Raw genomic sequence first — 18,406 nt, forward strand, 5'->3', positions numbered from 1 at the left:
ACGTGCCTCCTGACACAGTACTAGTTGGGGGAGGTAGTCCTCTTCCCTCTTTTTGCACCCCTCTTGCCTATTTCAGCACCTCTGTTACTTCTTTCTGCACTCCTCTTGCTTCTTTCTACACCTCTCTTGCTTCTTTCTACACCTCTCTTGCTTCTTTCTGCACCACTTGTGCTTCTTTCTGCACCCCTCTTCCCTCTTTCTGCACTCCGCGTGCTTCTTTCTGCACCTCTGTTCTTTATTTCTGCACTTCTTTTCATTTGAGATGTCATGAGTGATGTCATCAATGATGTCACTGATTATGTCATGAGTGATGTAATAAGTGATGTCATCAGTAGTGCATTGCGGGGGCGCGAGTTATAGTTAGCTCAACTAACTATAATGGCCGAATATCTCTGGTTTTGTACGAGTGAAATGTCCAACCAACTATAACGTCCCTGAAACCTGTGGTTTTTTCAGTGAATTTCCAAGATTTTTAATTCTTTTTTTTTTTTTTTGATTTCAAAAGATTTTATTAGACGAACTTTTTACAGCTACGGTACAGTACAGAGATAGTGAAGGCAATACAGGTCTCGTTATAACGCCGTCGGTGTTGCAATTGGCATACTGTGGATATGATGAGACACTTATTAGATGGGTATGCATTCACGAGCTATGACATTTGCTACCTTTGCCGATCCTATGTGTTGCCTTCGCGAGAAGGAGAAAAAGAAAGTGGGAAATGAAAGAAAAGAAAAGAGAGGAGAGGAAGATTAGTGTGACGGTTAGCAGCCATAATTCCAGAGCTTGCGATGGGAGGCGGCTAGGTGCGGGGTAACGAGACGTGTGGGCTGCTTAAGGTGGTTTGTGAGCGGCAAGGTATTTGTCCAAGGAGTGCCACATCTCGCCTTTTGAGCGGTAGCTGGGTGAGTGTTTCAGTGTTATGTTGTCTGCTCCTCTTAGGAAAGTGATCCAGTTGAGCCAACTTTTGAAGGATGCTTTCCCTGTGTCTTTCCAATTAGAAAGGATAGTCTTAACAGCAGCTGTAAGCAGGAGGTCAATCAGTTTATCATTTTTTGACTGGATTTCTGGAGCCATGAAAGCGGTGACTACATCTAGAAAGTCTGGTTGTGGTGAGTACCCAATTACGTTATATATGAATTCCCTTATTCTCCCCCAGAATGGCTTGACTTTGGGGCATTAAAAGATAAGGTGCGCTAAGTCTCCTTTTTGTTTGTGGCAGTTCCAACATAGGTCGTTGTTACAGAGCCCAACAGCTGCCAGGCGAGCTGGGGTCCAGTACGCTCTATGAAGGAGCCAGTATTTCGTTTGTGCTAGGATTGGGGTGACTTTATTTTTTGCTGCTGATGTCCAGAGTTGTACCTTTTCCTTCTCACTGAAGTGTCTACTGTGTAAGGCCTCCCAATAATCTATTGTTTTGGCGTTTAATCTTGTGGTTCTCGGGCTCACAAATTTATATGGGTGCGCTGTTTGGTGGCCAATTTTGTTTAGGTTAGCCATGTATTGATGGGTTGATGGGACTTCATTGTTTAGGCCTGCTCTTGTGAGGGCCGCCCTAATTTTTAGAAAGCTGTTGAGTTCTATGTCCGGTAGGTTGTGCATTTGTTTTAGGAAGGCAAATGTGAGCGGGGTATTGTGCCTCTCTAGTTGGATGGGGGTAGAGATACCCCGTTCAGACCATGAGTTAATACTAAGTACCTTGTCTTTGTATTTTATTTTAGTGTTGGACCAGATAGATTCCCATCTTGTGTTTCTAATGCTTTTTTCCATTCTTTTGTCGACTTTGAGGAGGGTGTTCTTGGTGTTTTTTTAGTATGGTGCTGTTGGCCTCTGGGTGCTTATTAGCCGTGAGTAGAACTAAGGGGCAAGGCCTTTTAGGATTGCTTTCTCTAGCGCCAACCATACCGGTGTGTATTCCTGCTCTGGCATGAGCCAGTATACCCCTTGTTTGGCTAGACAAACTGTCTGGAATGTTTTGAAGTTGGTGAGGTTGAGTCCCCCTAGGGCTTTGATTAGCTTTAATTTCTGTAGGCTTATCCTGGCTTTCTTTCCTCTACAGAAGAACTTGTTTGTCAGAATATCCAATTTTTTGTGGAAGTCCTCCATGGTTATGAGTGCAGTCATGATCGCACTCGACACCGAAAAGGCGTTTGATAGAGTTTCATGGCCTTTTCTCGACCAGTGCATGGAAAGGTTCGGACTAGGGGACAACTATAGAAGAATGGTGATGGCACTCTATAATGAACCGAAAGCCTGTGTGGTAGTCAACGGGGGTGCCTCTGAGCCTCTAATACTGGAAAGAGGAACCAGACAAGGCTGCCCGCTTTCCCCAGCACTTTTCCTACTGTCCCTGGAACCGCTGCTGACCATGATCAGGAATAACACCGAAATAAAAGGAATCCCAATCATGGGCAACACGGTTAAACTAGCTGCATATGCAGACGATATACTCATCACAACAGAGGACCCTGGCTCCTCGATAACAGCCCTAATGAACACCATTGAAGAATATGCGCAGGTATCGGGCTACAAATTCAACAGGGACAAATCGGAGTGCAAACCACTAAATGTGCATACAACAAGAGCGGTATTGGGGGACTCAGGATTGTCCTGGCAGAAAAGTTTCCTTAAATATCTGGGAATCTACATGGGCAGGGATCTCAAATCAACACTCGACTACAACGAAAAAATAATATTAAAAGATTTTTAAAATGCTAATTTCTAACTATGACATCCCATAAACCTATTGTTTTTCAGTAAAAAAAAGTATATATATAATAGTGCGTTATTTGTAACATTAAAACATGGTTTCTAATTTGTTCTCAAGTCTAATAAATATTTTCTTTCTTATATACTTTACCACAGAAAGATCTCTGCCAGCGGTGCAGAGCTCTCCTTGAGGGAATGTGTAGCGAAAGTTAAATTACATGAATTTATATTTTTAGGTATCTAAAATAATTTAATGTAACAATATTTACTGTGGGGTTCTATATTTAATCTTTGTCTCCATTATTCTGTATAGGAGGGTATTGCAGTATCAGTGGTTGGCCATGTAAGGTGCTGGATTCGGAATTCCTCTTTTTTAGTAGTAGTAACTTCATCTGAGTAACTTTACACTTTGATTTTATGAATAGCCAAAAGTAGTAAAATACTCAAAGGTATACGAGAACATCTACACGTGTAGATTTACCTACATGGATAGGGTCCTAACTTTTTTGATTGCAACTTATTCCTTCACAAAAGTGGGTTACTTAATGGAAAAGGTCTGTGTGAGAAATTGGGTTATTGGTTGACTGGGGTGTGGGTCCTGGTCAAGCAACAGCCAAAATCCCTTCCAGAATGAGCCACAAAAAGTCACAAAATTAAACCGTGCCTAACCCTGAGTAGCTTGGCTCAAAAAGCAGCTAGGCTTAACTTGGAGGCAATGTGTAAAGTATTTATGCAGCACTCAAACAGTAATAAAGTGGCATAAACAAAAGGCTCTGCATATGTTGTACTGTGGGGTGGTTGCTTTGTTGTACTGTTTGTACATGCACTTTGGAGCTGCTATAATACTTATGTATGTTTTCATATTGACGTATGGAAAACTCAATAAATAAATAAAAATAAAAAACAGTAATAAAGTGAAAACACAGTACAAGAAAAATCCCAAACCAATTGAGAAAAATAAAGTACATTTTAATAACTTGTTTGATTCTAAAAGTGAAATCTAGCATCTAAAAGATCAAAGCACCAACCGCTGAGACCTAGTCGCGTGAGACCAGATCAAAGCCGAAAGTTAAGGCTGGCCGCAATGGAGTGCAGTGCGTATACAAGAAGTGGATTAGGCATAGTCAGCGTATACCTTCTGACTTAGAAAAATTCTTGAAGAAAAAATGTCCGAGAAGCTAAAGTTCAGTGGGGCAAGACTGCAGAAGGTGTCCAAGGTGGGAGCGTCGTTGTCGGATGGCTTGAGTCAAAGCCACAGTGAAGATTTCACTTATAATATTTATTTGGCAAATGCTGGCATAAAAGGTCACATAAATAAAATGCACATAAAAACTTTAAAAACCATAAAACCAGTAGAATCCTTAAAAACCATCCTAAAAAGTAGAAGCATAATTAGTAACAGGGCTGGACTGAGAACCAAAACCGGCCCTGGCAAAGTGCTCGGTGGCCTCCCCCACCCCCCATGGGGGGTTGGGGGTACTGCCGAGCTCTTTGCCAGGGCCGGGTTTTGACCAATTTTGTTACAGGGCCGATTTTGCAGCTATGCTGTAAAAACGGCCCTGTAACAAAAACGGCCCCCAGGGGCACAAAACCGGTCCCCACCCGTGCGGCGCACCGGGGGATTGCCCGGTGGCCGCTATGGGCAGTCCGGGCCTGATTAGTAAACATTGCTAGTCTTGGGGCTACACTAAACAGGCTCTAACTAAATACTTGTACTTCTAAATTCCAATAAAGAATTAGTACTGCATTAAAAAGAGCCATTAAGTTAGACAGTGGTGCTAAAATACTTCCATTAGGTTACATTACCAACAACAAGGGGCAGTGCAATACAGTATTCAGGGTTTTACTCTGCCCTGCCTGGTTCTCCACACTCCCAGTAAGAAACGGGACACAGCCAATAATATCAAAGGTGCTGTATTGGATCTAAGGATTCTAGAAACATTCCTGAAGTCCCTAATCCGCATTGTCCTACAGAGAGGCAATATCCACTTCTTCCTGTGTTTGTAACAGCCTTGGCAGAAAAATAGAATGTGATAAATACATTCCTTTGGGCGCAAAAAGAACAGGCCATATTTGGGTCAGTATCAGGTTGCCCCCATTTAGCGGTGAATGTATGCAGAGGTAAGGTCACAAAATGAAATTTAATGTACAGGGTTTTTGCCAATGGGGGTTCAGTGGAGTCCATGTAGTCTTCCATAAGGTGAAGATTTCTACGTTCAGACTTAGTCGCCAAATTGAAGATTGAAAAATTCCAACGGGATGAAGCAGAAGGCTGTAGCTGAAAACAGTTCCACGAAGTCGGATAACCCTTTGGCGAAGGACCACTGAAACAGATTTGCTGTTTCTGAGAGGAACGTAGCGGGAGTAGCCACAAAGTCATCCCGACTAGTGATGCACCTTGGGCAGATAGACAAGCTGGTTGGTCCAATCTCCTCCTAGTTCTCTGGGCACTATTTGGCCAAATGTTGTCCTCCGTTTTGCAAATTGGCCATCTGGGGATCTTTAGCACCACAGCCAAGGGCTCAGGACTTGTGGTACACCTCTTGGGACTTCAGGATACAATCAGGCAGGTTTGAGATGGTGTGAGCCGGTTATGTCCCTGTGGCTCTGAACAGGAGGCTAGAAAACTAGCCATTGGAGTCACGTTTAGTAGTCCTAGGTGCAGGTGAAGATGCAGGACTGACCTTTGAGGGTTCAAGGCAGGCTCCAGGTAGGAAAGCAGTCCTCCCAGGTACAGCAGCAGTATGGCACAATGCACAGCAGGTCACAGCAGCAGGCTGTCCTCTGAGAGTCCTTCTGTAGGTCCAGTAGTGAACTGAAGAGTGGGTCTGAAGGTCCTATTTTATTACAATGGTGCTCTTTTTCCAGAAGGTGAGAGACGCTTCTTGAAAGGGTCTTTGAAGTGCACCACTAGGCCCCAACCACAGACAACAGTCCTGAACTTCTGAGGGCGACCCAGTACTTACAGTAGAGTAGTGTGGCTCAATGGTTAGAGCGGCAGACCCTGATGCAGTAGTCTGGCCGGGACCAGGGTTCAATTCCCGCCTCGGCAGGTCTCGGGCTCAATTTCCTCGGACCGATAATTCTCGCCTTGTGCCTATTCTAATCATGAGTCCCACTCTGCACCTCTGGGCAATAGCTTGCTTAATCTTTACAACGGCCCCAACAACGCTGAGGATGCCTGACTTCACCTTGGGGGTGCCCAGGAGTGGGCTCCTCACAGGGAAAGGCCAGGAAGGGTTCCTCGGCGGTATTCGTACAAGCGCCGAGATGCCTACGGGTAGTCGTGCGCTATACATGTGCGTAATCATTTCATTTAATTTCATTTCATTACACGATGCAGCAGGAGAGAGATGGGAGCTCCTGCACGCCTCCCCAGCCCACACACGCTTGCGGCTCCCAACCGGAGTCCAAGCCTTACCTGGGGATGAGCTACCTCGCTCTCTCTCTCTCCCCACTCGTCCGACGTCCTACTGGGCGCGCCCGATGATGACGCAGCTCCGATGCAAGGCGACGCTGTAGCCGGACAGGTTACGGCGCTGTCTCCTCCGTTGCTGACGGTCTTGGGCAGATTCCTCTTGCGAATAATGATCACTATTACCTCACTACTACATTAGCTTTACCAAATCCTTCAGCACATTGCGGATCTTGAACCGCAGCCTCCTTTACGATGACGGCTCAGGCCACAAACCGCTAAACAGCAGTGCAGACGATGATTCATGCTGCGGGGGCACTACAGTCACAGGGTACTTTCCAACCAGCACCACGGACCCCACGGCAGTCTCAGGCTGCACACGCACAAAGCGTCGCTGAGACTCGGTTGTGTTGCGGGCCACACAGTTCCGGGGCAATGCTTACAAAGTTGTCAGGCTTCAAAAAGCACATGCACACAGCGTCGCTGAGATACACTTGGAAACTTTGATGTTCCTGCGTTTCCACAACATGGAGCCAGCTCTCCTCGGGCCCTTGGAGACTAGTTACTTCGGGACACAGCACACAGCAAAGTCTTTCAAGCAGGTGGGCACAGCACACATCAAAGTCCATTAGTCTCTCCTTAGTTAAATCAGCAAACTGCAGGCCAGCCCCAGAACACACAGCAAGGGTCAGTCCTTCTCTTCAGTCTCTTCAGCTGTTCTTCCTTGGCAAAGGTTCCTCTTGGCCACGAAGTAGTTTTAATCCTTTTCAGTCTTGATCAGTCCAACATTAAGGGGTTTCAGCTCTTATAGTTATACCCCTAAATGTCTTTGAAGTATTTTTGTTCAGGGGGCACTGACCCCTGTCCAAACCTGTTCTGGGTGTCTCCCTGCCAGTGACACTTTCTTCCTTTGATAGAGGGTATCTAGTTCCTCAATCACTCAGCAGGAGGTGGAGCCATTCTTTTATGACTGCAGGCCAGCCCTCTTCACATCCAGGGAGCTACTCCTCACTCCTACACTCCAGATGCAGGTCAGCCTGTTGCTGTCTCACCTACTCCTCCCCTGGGTCAAGACATTTCCCAGATCCTATCACATTCAAATCCATACAGTCAATCCACAACCAGGCTGAGAAACACAGAATTGTTAGAAGAAAGAAAACAGCCACTTCTAAAAGCGTGGTTTCTAAACACACAATTCAAAAACTACCTTCACAAAAAGATGTTTTATTAAATTGTGAGTTCAGGCACACTAAAACTTCACCTCTCCATCTTAAGCCTATGGGAAGATAGGCTGGAAACATATTACACAGCCTTCCCTATTCTGTCCTATGGTCAAAATGAAATGGAGAGTATTTCACTGTTAGGACATGGTACACACCTCAGTACATGTCCTACCTTTCACATACACTGCACACTGCCCAGGGGGGTACCTTGGGCCTACTATAGGGGTGTCTGATGTGCATGGAAAGGGAAGGGTAAGGCCTGGCAAGTGGGTGCACTTGTCAGGACAACATGGCAGTTAGCAAACTGTGCGCAGGCACTGCGGTGGCAGGCCTGAGTTCTCTCTTTTGGGCTACTTGTGTGGGTGGCACAATTAATGCTGCTGGCCCACGAGTAGCATTTGCATTACCAGCCCTGGCACCCATAGTGCACTTTACTAGAGACTTTACTAGTAAGGCAAACATACCAATTATGGACAACCAATTACCATAACACTTTATACAGGGAGCACTTGCACGTTGGCACTGATCAGCAGTGCATAATGCCTAAAGCATCTAAGCCAGTAAAACGAAAAACAACACCGCATCAGAAATAGAGGAGGTAGAGGCGAAAAGTCAGGGGTAACCATTCCAAGAAATGCCAGGTCAAACAATTACCCATCATTGTTTATTTTAATTAACCTTTTTGTCACATGTAGAGAACCATACACAAATTGTCAACAGCATTTGTTCCTCCCACCAACATTAATACATTCAAAGCAATAAATACAAAACATAAATTATATCACATTAAAACATACAGAACAATATACCTAAGATACATCAATTCTTATTTCATCATAAATTAGATGCATAAATACATCAGTTCATATTTCAAACACAATCCGGAACATTCCTCTTTCAACACATGTTTGAAATGTGTACCTTGGGTACAGTTAGGCTCTGACAGGGGTCCAATGTCCAGAAAATTAGTGAACAATGTAAATGTACAGGAATTAGCAGTATGTAGTAATACTTTATAGACTCATGAATTCCTTTGTGAATTGCCCCAGTATTATTATTTACCAGTAGAGATGCCAAAGGTGAATATAAAATCTACAAGAAATGTCACCTCCTAACAATCATCTCTAAAAAATGCTAAATTCCCTCGCTAACAACACTTGCACACATTCGACCGATTAAGCCTTCAGAAAGCACTTCCTCACTTTAGGCACAGACTGAGATATATAGCTGTTTTACCCTCACACCAAAAACATAGTTGGGCCACTTGATCCAGTTGTGTCAAAATTTTATTCAAAGATAAATCAGTTCCAGAATCAGGGAAGACTTCAATAATAATAGTTAAGATTGTCATGCTGCTCTGTTGCCGAGAGGATTTATAATGAAGGGAATCAGCAGTGCCATTCATCTGATGTTTGATACAAACAATCTGAGACAATGGCAACTTTCTTTTGAGCAGCCAGTCTGAATCTTTTCACTCATCCGATTGCCGAAGCTCACAATAAAGTACTTGGATTGTAGTACCTGCCAGTGGAACAACTTCTCATTTAATGTTAATCACACTGGTGGTGTTTCATTAGCAGTCAGTAGAAACCATATTTCCCGCTGACAGACTGTTTGAAAAAAGCAGCAGGTTCAATAGTCTAAATACTTATATTCCAGGTATAATAATGATTAAGGGGTTTATTTAGATTTTGGCGGGAGCTGGGCATATGCTAGAAATTGCCTGTTATCCCTTCAGACCTACTTAGGGGCCACTAACGATGTTGGTTTGAAAGGCTCCGAACAGCAATCAGTTCGTCTGAATCCGTGTCGGAAGCCTTGTTTCTGACCGACTCGGAATAATTTCTGACCAACCGATTACGATGGTTTGAAACCATTCGGGCTGTCTGCCTCTGTTACGAATGGCATTTGGAGACACAGAGTCGGTCGGGGCCGAATCGTACAGGTCTATGGACCGTGTTTCCGACCGAGCGATTACGATGTCTGATTCGGACAGCCTTTCTGACTCGGTCTGGCCTACACAAAAAGGCTGTCAGAGACTGCCTTTGGGGGCCTGTAGCGGGGCCCCCTTCACCCGGAGGCCTCCGAGTGGGCCCCGTGGGGATACACATGGGGCCCCTCTTTACAACCATGCACAGTGTGGCAGGCACCATGGGTGCAAGGGTTTCCGGGAAAACCCCTTTTTCAATGGGAGCCAAGTGTTGTTGGTCAGAACACAGGCTCCCATTTAAATCAATGGGAGTCCGACCGAACGGTGTTCCGACACATCGTAATCGGTTGGTTGGACTCCCTGAACCCGAGTCAGTCGATATGCTTTCCGACTGACATTGTAATCAGCCCCTTAGTGTCTAACCATGTATACTCTTTATATAGGGCAGCCAGGACAACAGCTAGTTTTTGGTGTATGTCCACACTCAAAGTAACTCATAGTTAAGAGTGTAAAAATAGGGGTGTAAAATTGGTTGTCATTTAATTTAAAAAAGGCACTCAATCAATCAATCAATCAAATTCACCTTTATTCAACTGGCAATCCTGCCATAAAGGCACTCCTTTATAGTAATCTTGGGTGCCTAAATTGGAGAGAAGCATCAGCTTCTAGTTGAACTTGTAGGGCACACCCACCACTGCCACAGCCGTCAATTTAAGTTGTTAGAACATGCTTTCAGGACACAGATTAGAAAAATGCTGGTGCCAGAAGCCAATGATTATCCAAGGACTAATGCTTACTCTTAATTTTCTTGCATATCCGAAGAATTTAGAGAGTGATAGACCGAAGGTTGTGCTGTAAAGCTTGGCATGGTTTACAACCTACAATTCCACATAAGGTGAATGACAAGCCACATACTGGTGACACTTAGTTTATACACAGTCCAAAAATCTGGTTGCTGTCCTTTTCAAAATAGTTTTATCGCCAATTTCGTTGTGCAGTATGTTAGATTTCAACAGTACTATACACCAAGGTGAAACTTTGTAAAATGATTCTCAAAGTTTGAAATATTAATGACCATTTTAATGCACTATTTGGTGAACAAGCTGTTCTGTGAATGGTATACCAGGTTAAAATTAAAAATGTTTCCTTTTTACTTTCACCCAAAGATCCCATGGAAAAGAAGGAAGGTGGTGACAGGACGGTTGTCGAGAAATTAGCAGAGTGTTATCAGAACACTAACCTTTACCATGAAGTCAAATTTGAATTAGGGAAAATGGACGTGGGAGAAAAAGTGAAGGCAAATCTATTTACCAGACAGATAACATACACCACACCATTCTTTCACCAGCTGAAGTGGGTGTCTAAACGGACAGTCAAAAATTTGTTGGGCAACCCACAAGCTTCAGTGGCTCAGGTAAATATACTGGCTCTTTTTTGTAAAGTATGACATAGATTGGTTCAATCTTACTAAAGCTGATCTTGTTTCTTCAGAACAACAGTTGAATGCATATAACTAGACTACAAGAAAATAGTCAAGTCTTTATATATGGTATAGAGGATGCCATTTGAAGCAGCCTTAGAAAGAGAGTAAAACTGAGATAAACAGTAAAAATTAAAGCATTGTAACCCATGGGGAGGCAGCGACCTCTAAGCATTGGCATAGGTATGTCGCAATTTACATTCATTTGCAGCATCTGCCTTTCCTCTGCCTCTCCACAAGATCTGTAGAGAATTTGCGCTGGAGTGGGAGGGAAAGTGGTACTGGTCCAGAGGCGTAACAAAACTTGAGGGACCCCCCCCTGCAAAGTACATGGAGGGGGCCCCAATTCTCCGTGTCAGTCAAGAGCTCTCAGAGCAATGACCCGCCATACTGCTGGGGCTCACCCCAGCCATAAAAAAGGATTCTGGTTCATCAATTGATCACATCCGCCCTTTCATGGGGCGATTTACATTTATCAGTAAATACTGCTGCTGCACCCTCCAGCAAAGTTATATAACACTGCCGCCAGCCGGCCCACCAAACAAATCCTCCTACTTGATGACCCATCTTCAAGCGAAGCCCGCTGAATTAACCACCTCCAAACACAGACCACTGCCTTCATGCCTGCTACTAACGCATCCATTAACTACTCTCACCCCTACGTAACCGACAGTTCTGCTTTTCCACCCGCCTTTAAAACCACCTCTCGGATGTCACCTCGAACCCGTGACCGCCGCCCACTGCTCCCCTGTCCAACACCGACAAAAAGACTGATGGCCGGTCCACATCAAACCACTGCCTACCATTAAATACAGAGCCTTACAGCTGCTACCCTCCCCAGTGCTACTGTGGTAGTTTAAAACATGTTAAACAACCTCTTCAACTGACCACCCAAAAACAGTTCCTGCTGCTAGCCTCTATGGCATCAAAGCCGTTCCTGCTTCTTTTCATCCTCTGCATGATGCACACAATAATATTAAATGTACAAAGGGTCCGAGTTTTTGTTTCCTCACACCAACAATAATTTACACTATGTACCCCACTAAACCATACCTCCTGTCAAAGGTAAACCATATCCCATGTGTAGCACCAGTCAGCAAGTACCCCAAGGACAAACACCAGAGAGAATGCGCGATTCATGTAATTAAACCTATAGTGACAACTTAGCATTTCCCCACCCACTGTCAGCCCAGCGACAGTCTGCAACCGCACAGTAGCCATCAATAGCGGCAACATCTAAAGCGCATTTACACTTCCTTTCAATGGCAGCTCCCGATGCATATACCTATGACTTCTGGGCGGCATCTATCACAGACCACAGCATTCTTTGTCTCTGTAAGACTAACTGAATGCTGTCAGTGAACGCTTCTCTTCCCCCTTCCTTACTAATAACTAATGGAGGATAATGAAAAAAAGATATAGTATTTTCTTATGCAAATAGCGTATCAAGCACTTGCTGCCCGCAGCCCTCACCAGATCCAAACGTATCAATATTCTGCTATCGCACCTTCCTGTCAACCCTATAATTATCTGGAGATGTTTTTTATCCCTTCCATGAACTGGGAAAAGCAATACCTGGCACGAAAACAAGTCCCTTTAAAACATTTGCTACTTATACAGGCTTGCAAAGCACTTACTTGTTTTAATAATTGTCGTTGTAAAGCAAACAGGTAACTCATTCTAGGATTGGAATTACTGCTTAGAAGTGTGTAAATTAATATTGAGACATAGGATGATTTTTTGCATGTCTGACAGACACTTGTTCTTCCCTGCATGCGCACATAATGCAATAATACAATTTAGCTTAACAAATTGTTCAGAAATGTACCGGAAGGTAAAGAAACAGCCCATATTATTTTTACACAGAAAAATAGACAAACGTCCACTTTATACCCCATGACATAAACACCTTGGCATGCACAGCTTGTCCAAATCCACTCCACCTAATTCAGCCCTGCCAAGTACCACGCATCTGGCGTTAGACTAACACATTTAAATGTGGTGATCCGCATCACCGCACTGAAATGAAAAATCATGCAGAACAGGTATCGTGCCTCTTCGGGTACCAGTTCTGCTAATCAATGCTTGTGTAGTATCATTTCCATGTGCCGACGTCTGTTTTCTGGTGCTTCCTGTAGGAAACTGGCTCTATATTTACTACATCAAAATGAGGTATAGTGTGTATAGAGTCCAGGTGACCCCAGAGGTAGTCAGAGGTCAAAGTTAGATAGAACCTTACTCTCTATTTGTGGTAGAGTGGTCGAGCAGTAAGGCAATATCAGAGGACAGTGTTAACTGTTGTTTTATTTTTAGACAATAGCAAAAAGGAGCCAAGAGGGATATGGAAAGGTATATAAGGGATCGCCCTCCACTCTAAACAGTCAAACAACAAGATCCCTATACCTGGGGCGATTAATAAATTTCAAAGACATGAGTACACATCACTCAGGTTGTATTTTTTGTTTACATACCGAGGTAGACCCCTGCTATCTATCGCAGTGCAGTATCACTCCTCTAATGTCTGATTGTCCCCACTCATTCTATTGTTCCAAAAAATTAATTACTACGGTCTCAATTCAAACAGTATCCAGAGTGATGTCCAACAAATGTCTGCCTTCTTTACTGACAGTACATCTATCCACACTTAACCACATGTGTACACACCTTAAGAGGAAAAAATGTGTGGTGGAGAGGAAGGCACCTCACGGGCGAACAACCCTCGGGGATGTTGGCGGATGTTACCAACTCAATGCCCCTTTCTCATCATCGGTTGCCTTCCAATCCGAAAAGAAAACAAAATAGGTACAACACATAAACTGAAATGCGTGTAAAGGTGCAACATAAAGAGTATCACAACATTAACTCATAACGGACAGAGTGACATAAAATCAACAGCCACACCCACTCAATCACTTTATTCTTCGTTTCAGTGTGAGCTGAAGAATTAAAAAAAGAGGTTGGTAGCTTAATATCGCCTACCAGTACCTGATACCGACATGTTTCACTGCCCCACTAGTTTCGGCAGATTCATCAGGGTATTCAACACTCGGTCACTGCACCAATTTTTAGAACATCCTTTCTGGACACTGTTGCATTGAGACACAAATAAAAACCAGAGACACGCCCTGTAGTCAATATAGATTCATAGGTTTCCACATTAGAGTAATGGTTGAAAGCATATAATTATACACTTGTAATTATAATTACCCCAGGCCAGCATGGGCAACGCATACCGGCTGACCGAATCACACTTTGACTCGTTTAAAAACGATTGAAGTAGCAATCTATAGGAAATGAAAGAGGACATTGTAGAACTGCCAAGCCTTATACAACGAAATTGAACATCAGCGTCAATTTCTATCGTTTTGAGGGCATGAGAGCCGTGACAACCCTACTTGCGCGTTTTAACAAATAAGCGAGGGCGCGTTTCAACCCCACGACCACATATATCATAATGCCAGGGTTCCCTTTATCAATGCGTGGGGCACAGGACACCCAAAACATCGTGCACGTCGTTATGTACAGTTGGCCCCAGCTGCGTAGTAGCGTTTTACTTAAAGTGACTGCTCGTTTGTAATTACAGCTTAATGCAGCCGCCTACTAGCCCCCACTCCTCACCGTACGATTAGGAACCAGGACAGTGTCTCATCCCAGGAACACCGCGCTCAAGACGGCGTTTGTTTTTAAGCTTACCGGCGGAGTCCGGTCACATGGTAGATAGCTCATGCGCATATACAGGCGTTCCAGTGTGGGACAGTGGCGCCATCTTAGAACGGCAAAATCCAATGCCTAATGCTTAAATTCAATGGCCCTGATACCAGCAACTACCTCCAAAAGGCCGGACTGTAAATACTTGCAAACAGTCACAGCACTGAATAACATACGTGTATATATCGGAGATATATTTTATATTTTATATTTTTGCCAGAGATTCCACAAGGTGGTCGTCTGTGGATCCATCAATAAATAATAGCGCAACCTTAGAATAGAAACAATTCTCATTTTGCATTTAGTGTATAGACTAACATGTTGCGCTCTCTCATCAACGTGTCTCCTATGTAGCACTCGTTACACCCGCGCCCGCGGCAAGCATTGGCACTAGGCACGCAGCGCACAGCATCAGTCAATTGAGCCAAAAACTGAGACTTATGGCGGGGATATATATATATAAGCAATTACCGCAAATTACCACCTTGGTTGCAGCCAGGCACGTCAAGGCACGTGTATTAGCCAATTGGCTGTGATTTGGATGTTATAACTAGAACTCATCGGGTGAGAGGTATGGATACCTCATGAGGCAGGGTCTAGGTGGTATCCCACTGTCTCTCATTATCCCATAACGTGATCAATTACCGTGCAAGTCCATCCATGACAGAGCACACCAGGCACATTTCTGGGCAGAATCAACAGCCCTCAATATTGACGGTTGATCAACAAGGAGCACTTACCAAAAAATGGGTTGGAATTGTTTACAGCTAACTCACCCTTAGCGGTCTATTTCACTGGGTTCCACTCAAGGATTTCATTCAGGCCTACACTGTCACTGCGTTCTCTGTATATCCATCTGGCTTCTTTACTGAGCAACGCTGTTTCCATGTTCTGTGGATTGCCTTTTATTACCTCCAACACAGTCCATGTGAAATCGTGTTTTTCTTTGTGGCAATGTTGTACCAACTTTGTGGTCAGTTTGCCCGCCTTGATAGTACTAAGGTGTTCCTGAATGCGCACCTTGATTTTTCTCGTGGTCAGGCCAAAGTATTGGAGACCACAGCAGCATAGCAGTCTATATACCACATGCGTGGTGTTGCAGTTGCTAAAGTGGTTAAAAAACCATACTTTCCCTGTGCTCAAGGTCACACTGTTGCTTTTTTTAGTAAGGGGGCAAACCGAACATGTCCCACAGGGATAATGTCCCTTGGGCAAAGTAGACAGATCTCTTTTGTGTGGTACCGGGGTACGGGTATGGACTAGTTTGTCTTTAAGGTTAGTTGCTCTCTTAAAGGCAAACCTTGGTGGTGGCATACGGAAGTCTTTTGTGGATAGTAAGTCCCAGTGTTTTCTGATAGACTGCCTAATTTTTGTTGCCATGGGGTCAAATGTCATAACCACCGGGAGGCAGTCTCTTTTTTCTTTCCTTGTGTGTTCCAGCAGGGTACTCCTGGGTGTATTCAGTGCCCTTTTTCTAGCGTTCTTCACTACTTTACTGGGGTAACTGCGCTGCACGAGTTTTTTTGTAAGATCTTGTGATTGCTCCAGGAAACCACTCGTACTGGAGCAGTTCCTCCTGTACCTCAGGAATTGGCCCACAGGGAGGTTGTCACGAAGGGCTCTGGGATGATACGAATTATACAAGAGGAGTGAATTCCTATCAGTTGGCTTTTGGTGTACCCTGGTACTCAGGCCACCCTCCAATCCCGTCTCAATGTCAAGGTCCAAATAGACCGCACTGGTGCGGCTGTAGGTCCACGTGAATTTGAGGCTCTCATCTTGCAAGTTGAGCCATCTCAGGAAATCCCCTAGGGATTCTTCAGTGCCCGCCCAGATGCAGAGCACATCGTCTATATATCGCTTCCAGAGGCAAATGTGCCGCTGGAAGGGGTTGGTATCAGGATAAACGATGTGCTCCTCAAATCTACCCACATAGATGCATGCCAGGCTGGGGGCCATTGTGGCCCCCATCGATGTTCCAGAGGTTTGTAGGTAGATCTGGTCCTTGTATCCGAAATAGTTCCTTGTAAGTGCGAGCTCAACGCATTCCATGATGAATGATTGGGGCGCATCATAGGGCCACTCGAGGTCCCCCAGTGCGCGTGCTGCTGCCACCAGCGTTGCGTCCTGGGGGATACTCGTATACAAGGACTCAATATCGATAGTTACAAGGAACTGATTGTTTGAGTCATAAGGGGTATTTTCTAGAATGTTCAACACGTCGGTGGTATCCTTAACAAAGGACCGTTGGTTGATCACCGACTCCCGCAGGAAGTAGTCCGCAAATTGTGAAAGCGGCTCCAGCACAGATTGAATCCCCGACACGATGGGCCTGCCGGGCGGGGGGCGGGTCGGCTTATGAATCTTTGGTAAGATATAGAAAGCTGGAGTCCTGGGGGTGTTGTTCACCAGGAACTCCGCTTCTTTTACCGAGATCCATTTGTTGGTTTTGGCTTTATTGACCATTTCTCTTATGGTATCAAGCAATTGATCCACCGTGTCTTTACTCAGGGGTTTGTAATTGGTGCGGACACTCAACAGACGGAGCACCTCTGTCTCGTAATCCTGGGTATTAAGTACCACCACCGCACCCCCTTTGTCAGCTGACTTGATTGTCAACGAGAGGTTTTTTTCTAGGCCTCTTTTTGCCTCCCAGTCCTCCTTAGTCATATTTGAATGATGAGAGTGTTCCTGGGATTTCTCAAAGTTCTCAATATCATTCAGGACTCTTTCCTCGAAGACAAACACTTCAGGGCCCACGGCGGATCCAGCCGGACAAAAAGTAGACGGTTTCTTCAGATTGGTACCTCGGAACGAATTGATGTCTTGTTCGTTCTCCTTTTGAGCGAAGAATTTCTTGAGCTTAATTTTTCTCAACGTTTCGTGAAATTCCACGCGACATTTAAACGAGTCATGTTTCGGGGTGGGTACAAACCCCAGCCCTTTATTTAGTACCCTTTCTTCACTAGGTGTCAAGATGTGGTCTGATAAATTGACTACAATGCTCTCGTTTAATTGTCCGTTCGTCCCCGGCTGCGGGTCACTCTGGGTGAGAATGTCTGCCATTGGGGTGTCGAGCTGCCTCTCCCTCGGCCTCGCCCTGTGGCACCCCTCCCCCTGTTGTGGTTGGATCTCTGGCCCTGCTCTAAAAAAGCACGTAATAATGCACCCAAATCTTCGGTCTGGCGGTTTTGCTGGTTGAACCGCACCCTACTGTTTTGCTGGGGTTCCTCCTCTTCCTCACTCGAGGTGTTATCAAATGTCCAGTTGTTTGGTGTACGTCTCTGCTGTTGTCTCCCTCCCCTACCTCTGTATCTGCTATTTGTGTTCTGTGGGGTAGGTGCTTGTTGATAGTATTCTTCCTTCACATAAGGGAAAGCCCACTCGTGAGTGTATCTTTCTAAGTTCTTTGTCAACCCTTTTATCTTCTGGTTGACCATATAATTTTTATAATCAACAAGGTCGTCCTGGATTTTTTGCAAGTGCTCCTTGCTGTCCACTAACGTGGTATCTTTTGAGATTTTCTCTTCCAAGTCGAGGATCTCCTTCAGGAGCTCCTCGCTCAGTCGCTGGGCAGTGCTAATGATGAGGATGAGCCAGTCCCTGGTACACTTATTGGCAATGAAACTCCAATCCGTGCGGAATTTTTCGTCATCCAGGAAAATACGTGGCTCAATCCTAACTATGAGGCTAGGTGGTGCTACCCCCGCCGTGTAATACTCTGTCATCAATGCACCATGCAATGCTATTCGGACCTGTTTTTTCTTTAGTGTGGATAATTTTTCCCACTCTTCTCTCACAGATACGGATCCCCGTAATGGAGCCCCTAACATAAACGAAGGGCCTGACAAAATAGCCGAGATCTGCTCTTCCGAGAAGGCCAGGCAGTTCTTATCCATTTGTACCGATACTATCAAACAACAAAGAGGGTTTGGAAAAACACA

At 44.7% G+C, this 18,406-nt stretch overlaps 1 protein-coding gene across 1 annotated transcript in view; it reads left to right on the top strand.

The window, feature by feature from the left end:
- LOC144818604 (broad substrate specificity ATP-binding cassette transporter ABCG2-like) overlaps nt 1–18,406 on the top strand; it is a 413,780-nt gene that overhangs the window by 221,513 nt on the left and 173,861 nt on the right. Inside the window, exon 9 of the mRNA XM_078676198.1 lies at nt 10,441–10,688. Within this exon, the coding sequence (XP_078532324.1) occupies nt 10,441–10,688 (248 nt within the window). The remainder of the gene's footprint in view (nt 1–10,440; nt 10,689–18,406) is intronic.

Source organism: Lissotriton helveticus, chromosome 2_1 (genome assembly GCF_964261635.1).
Source record: "Lissotriton helveticus chromosome 2_1, aLisHel1.1, whole genome shotgun sequence".
NCBI classification, from domain to species: Eukaryota; Metazoa; Chordata; class Amphibia; order Caudata; family Salamandridae; genus Lissotriton; species Lissotriton helveticus.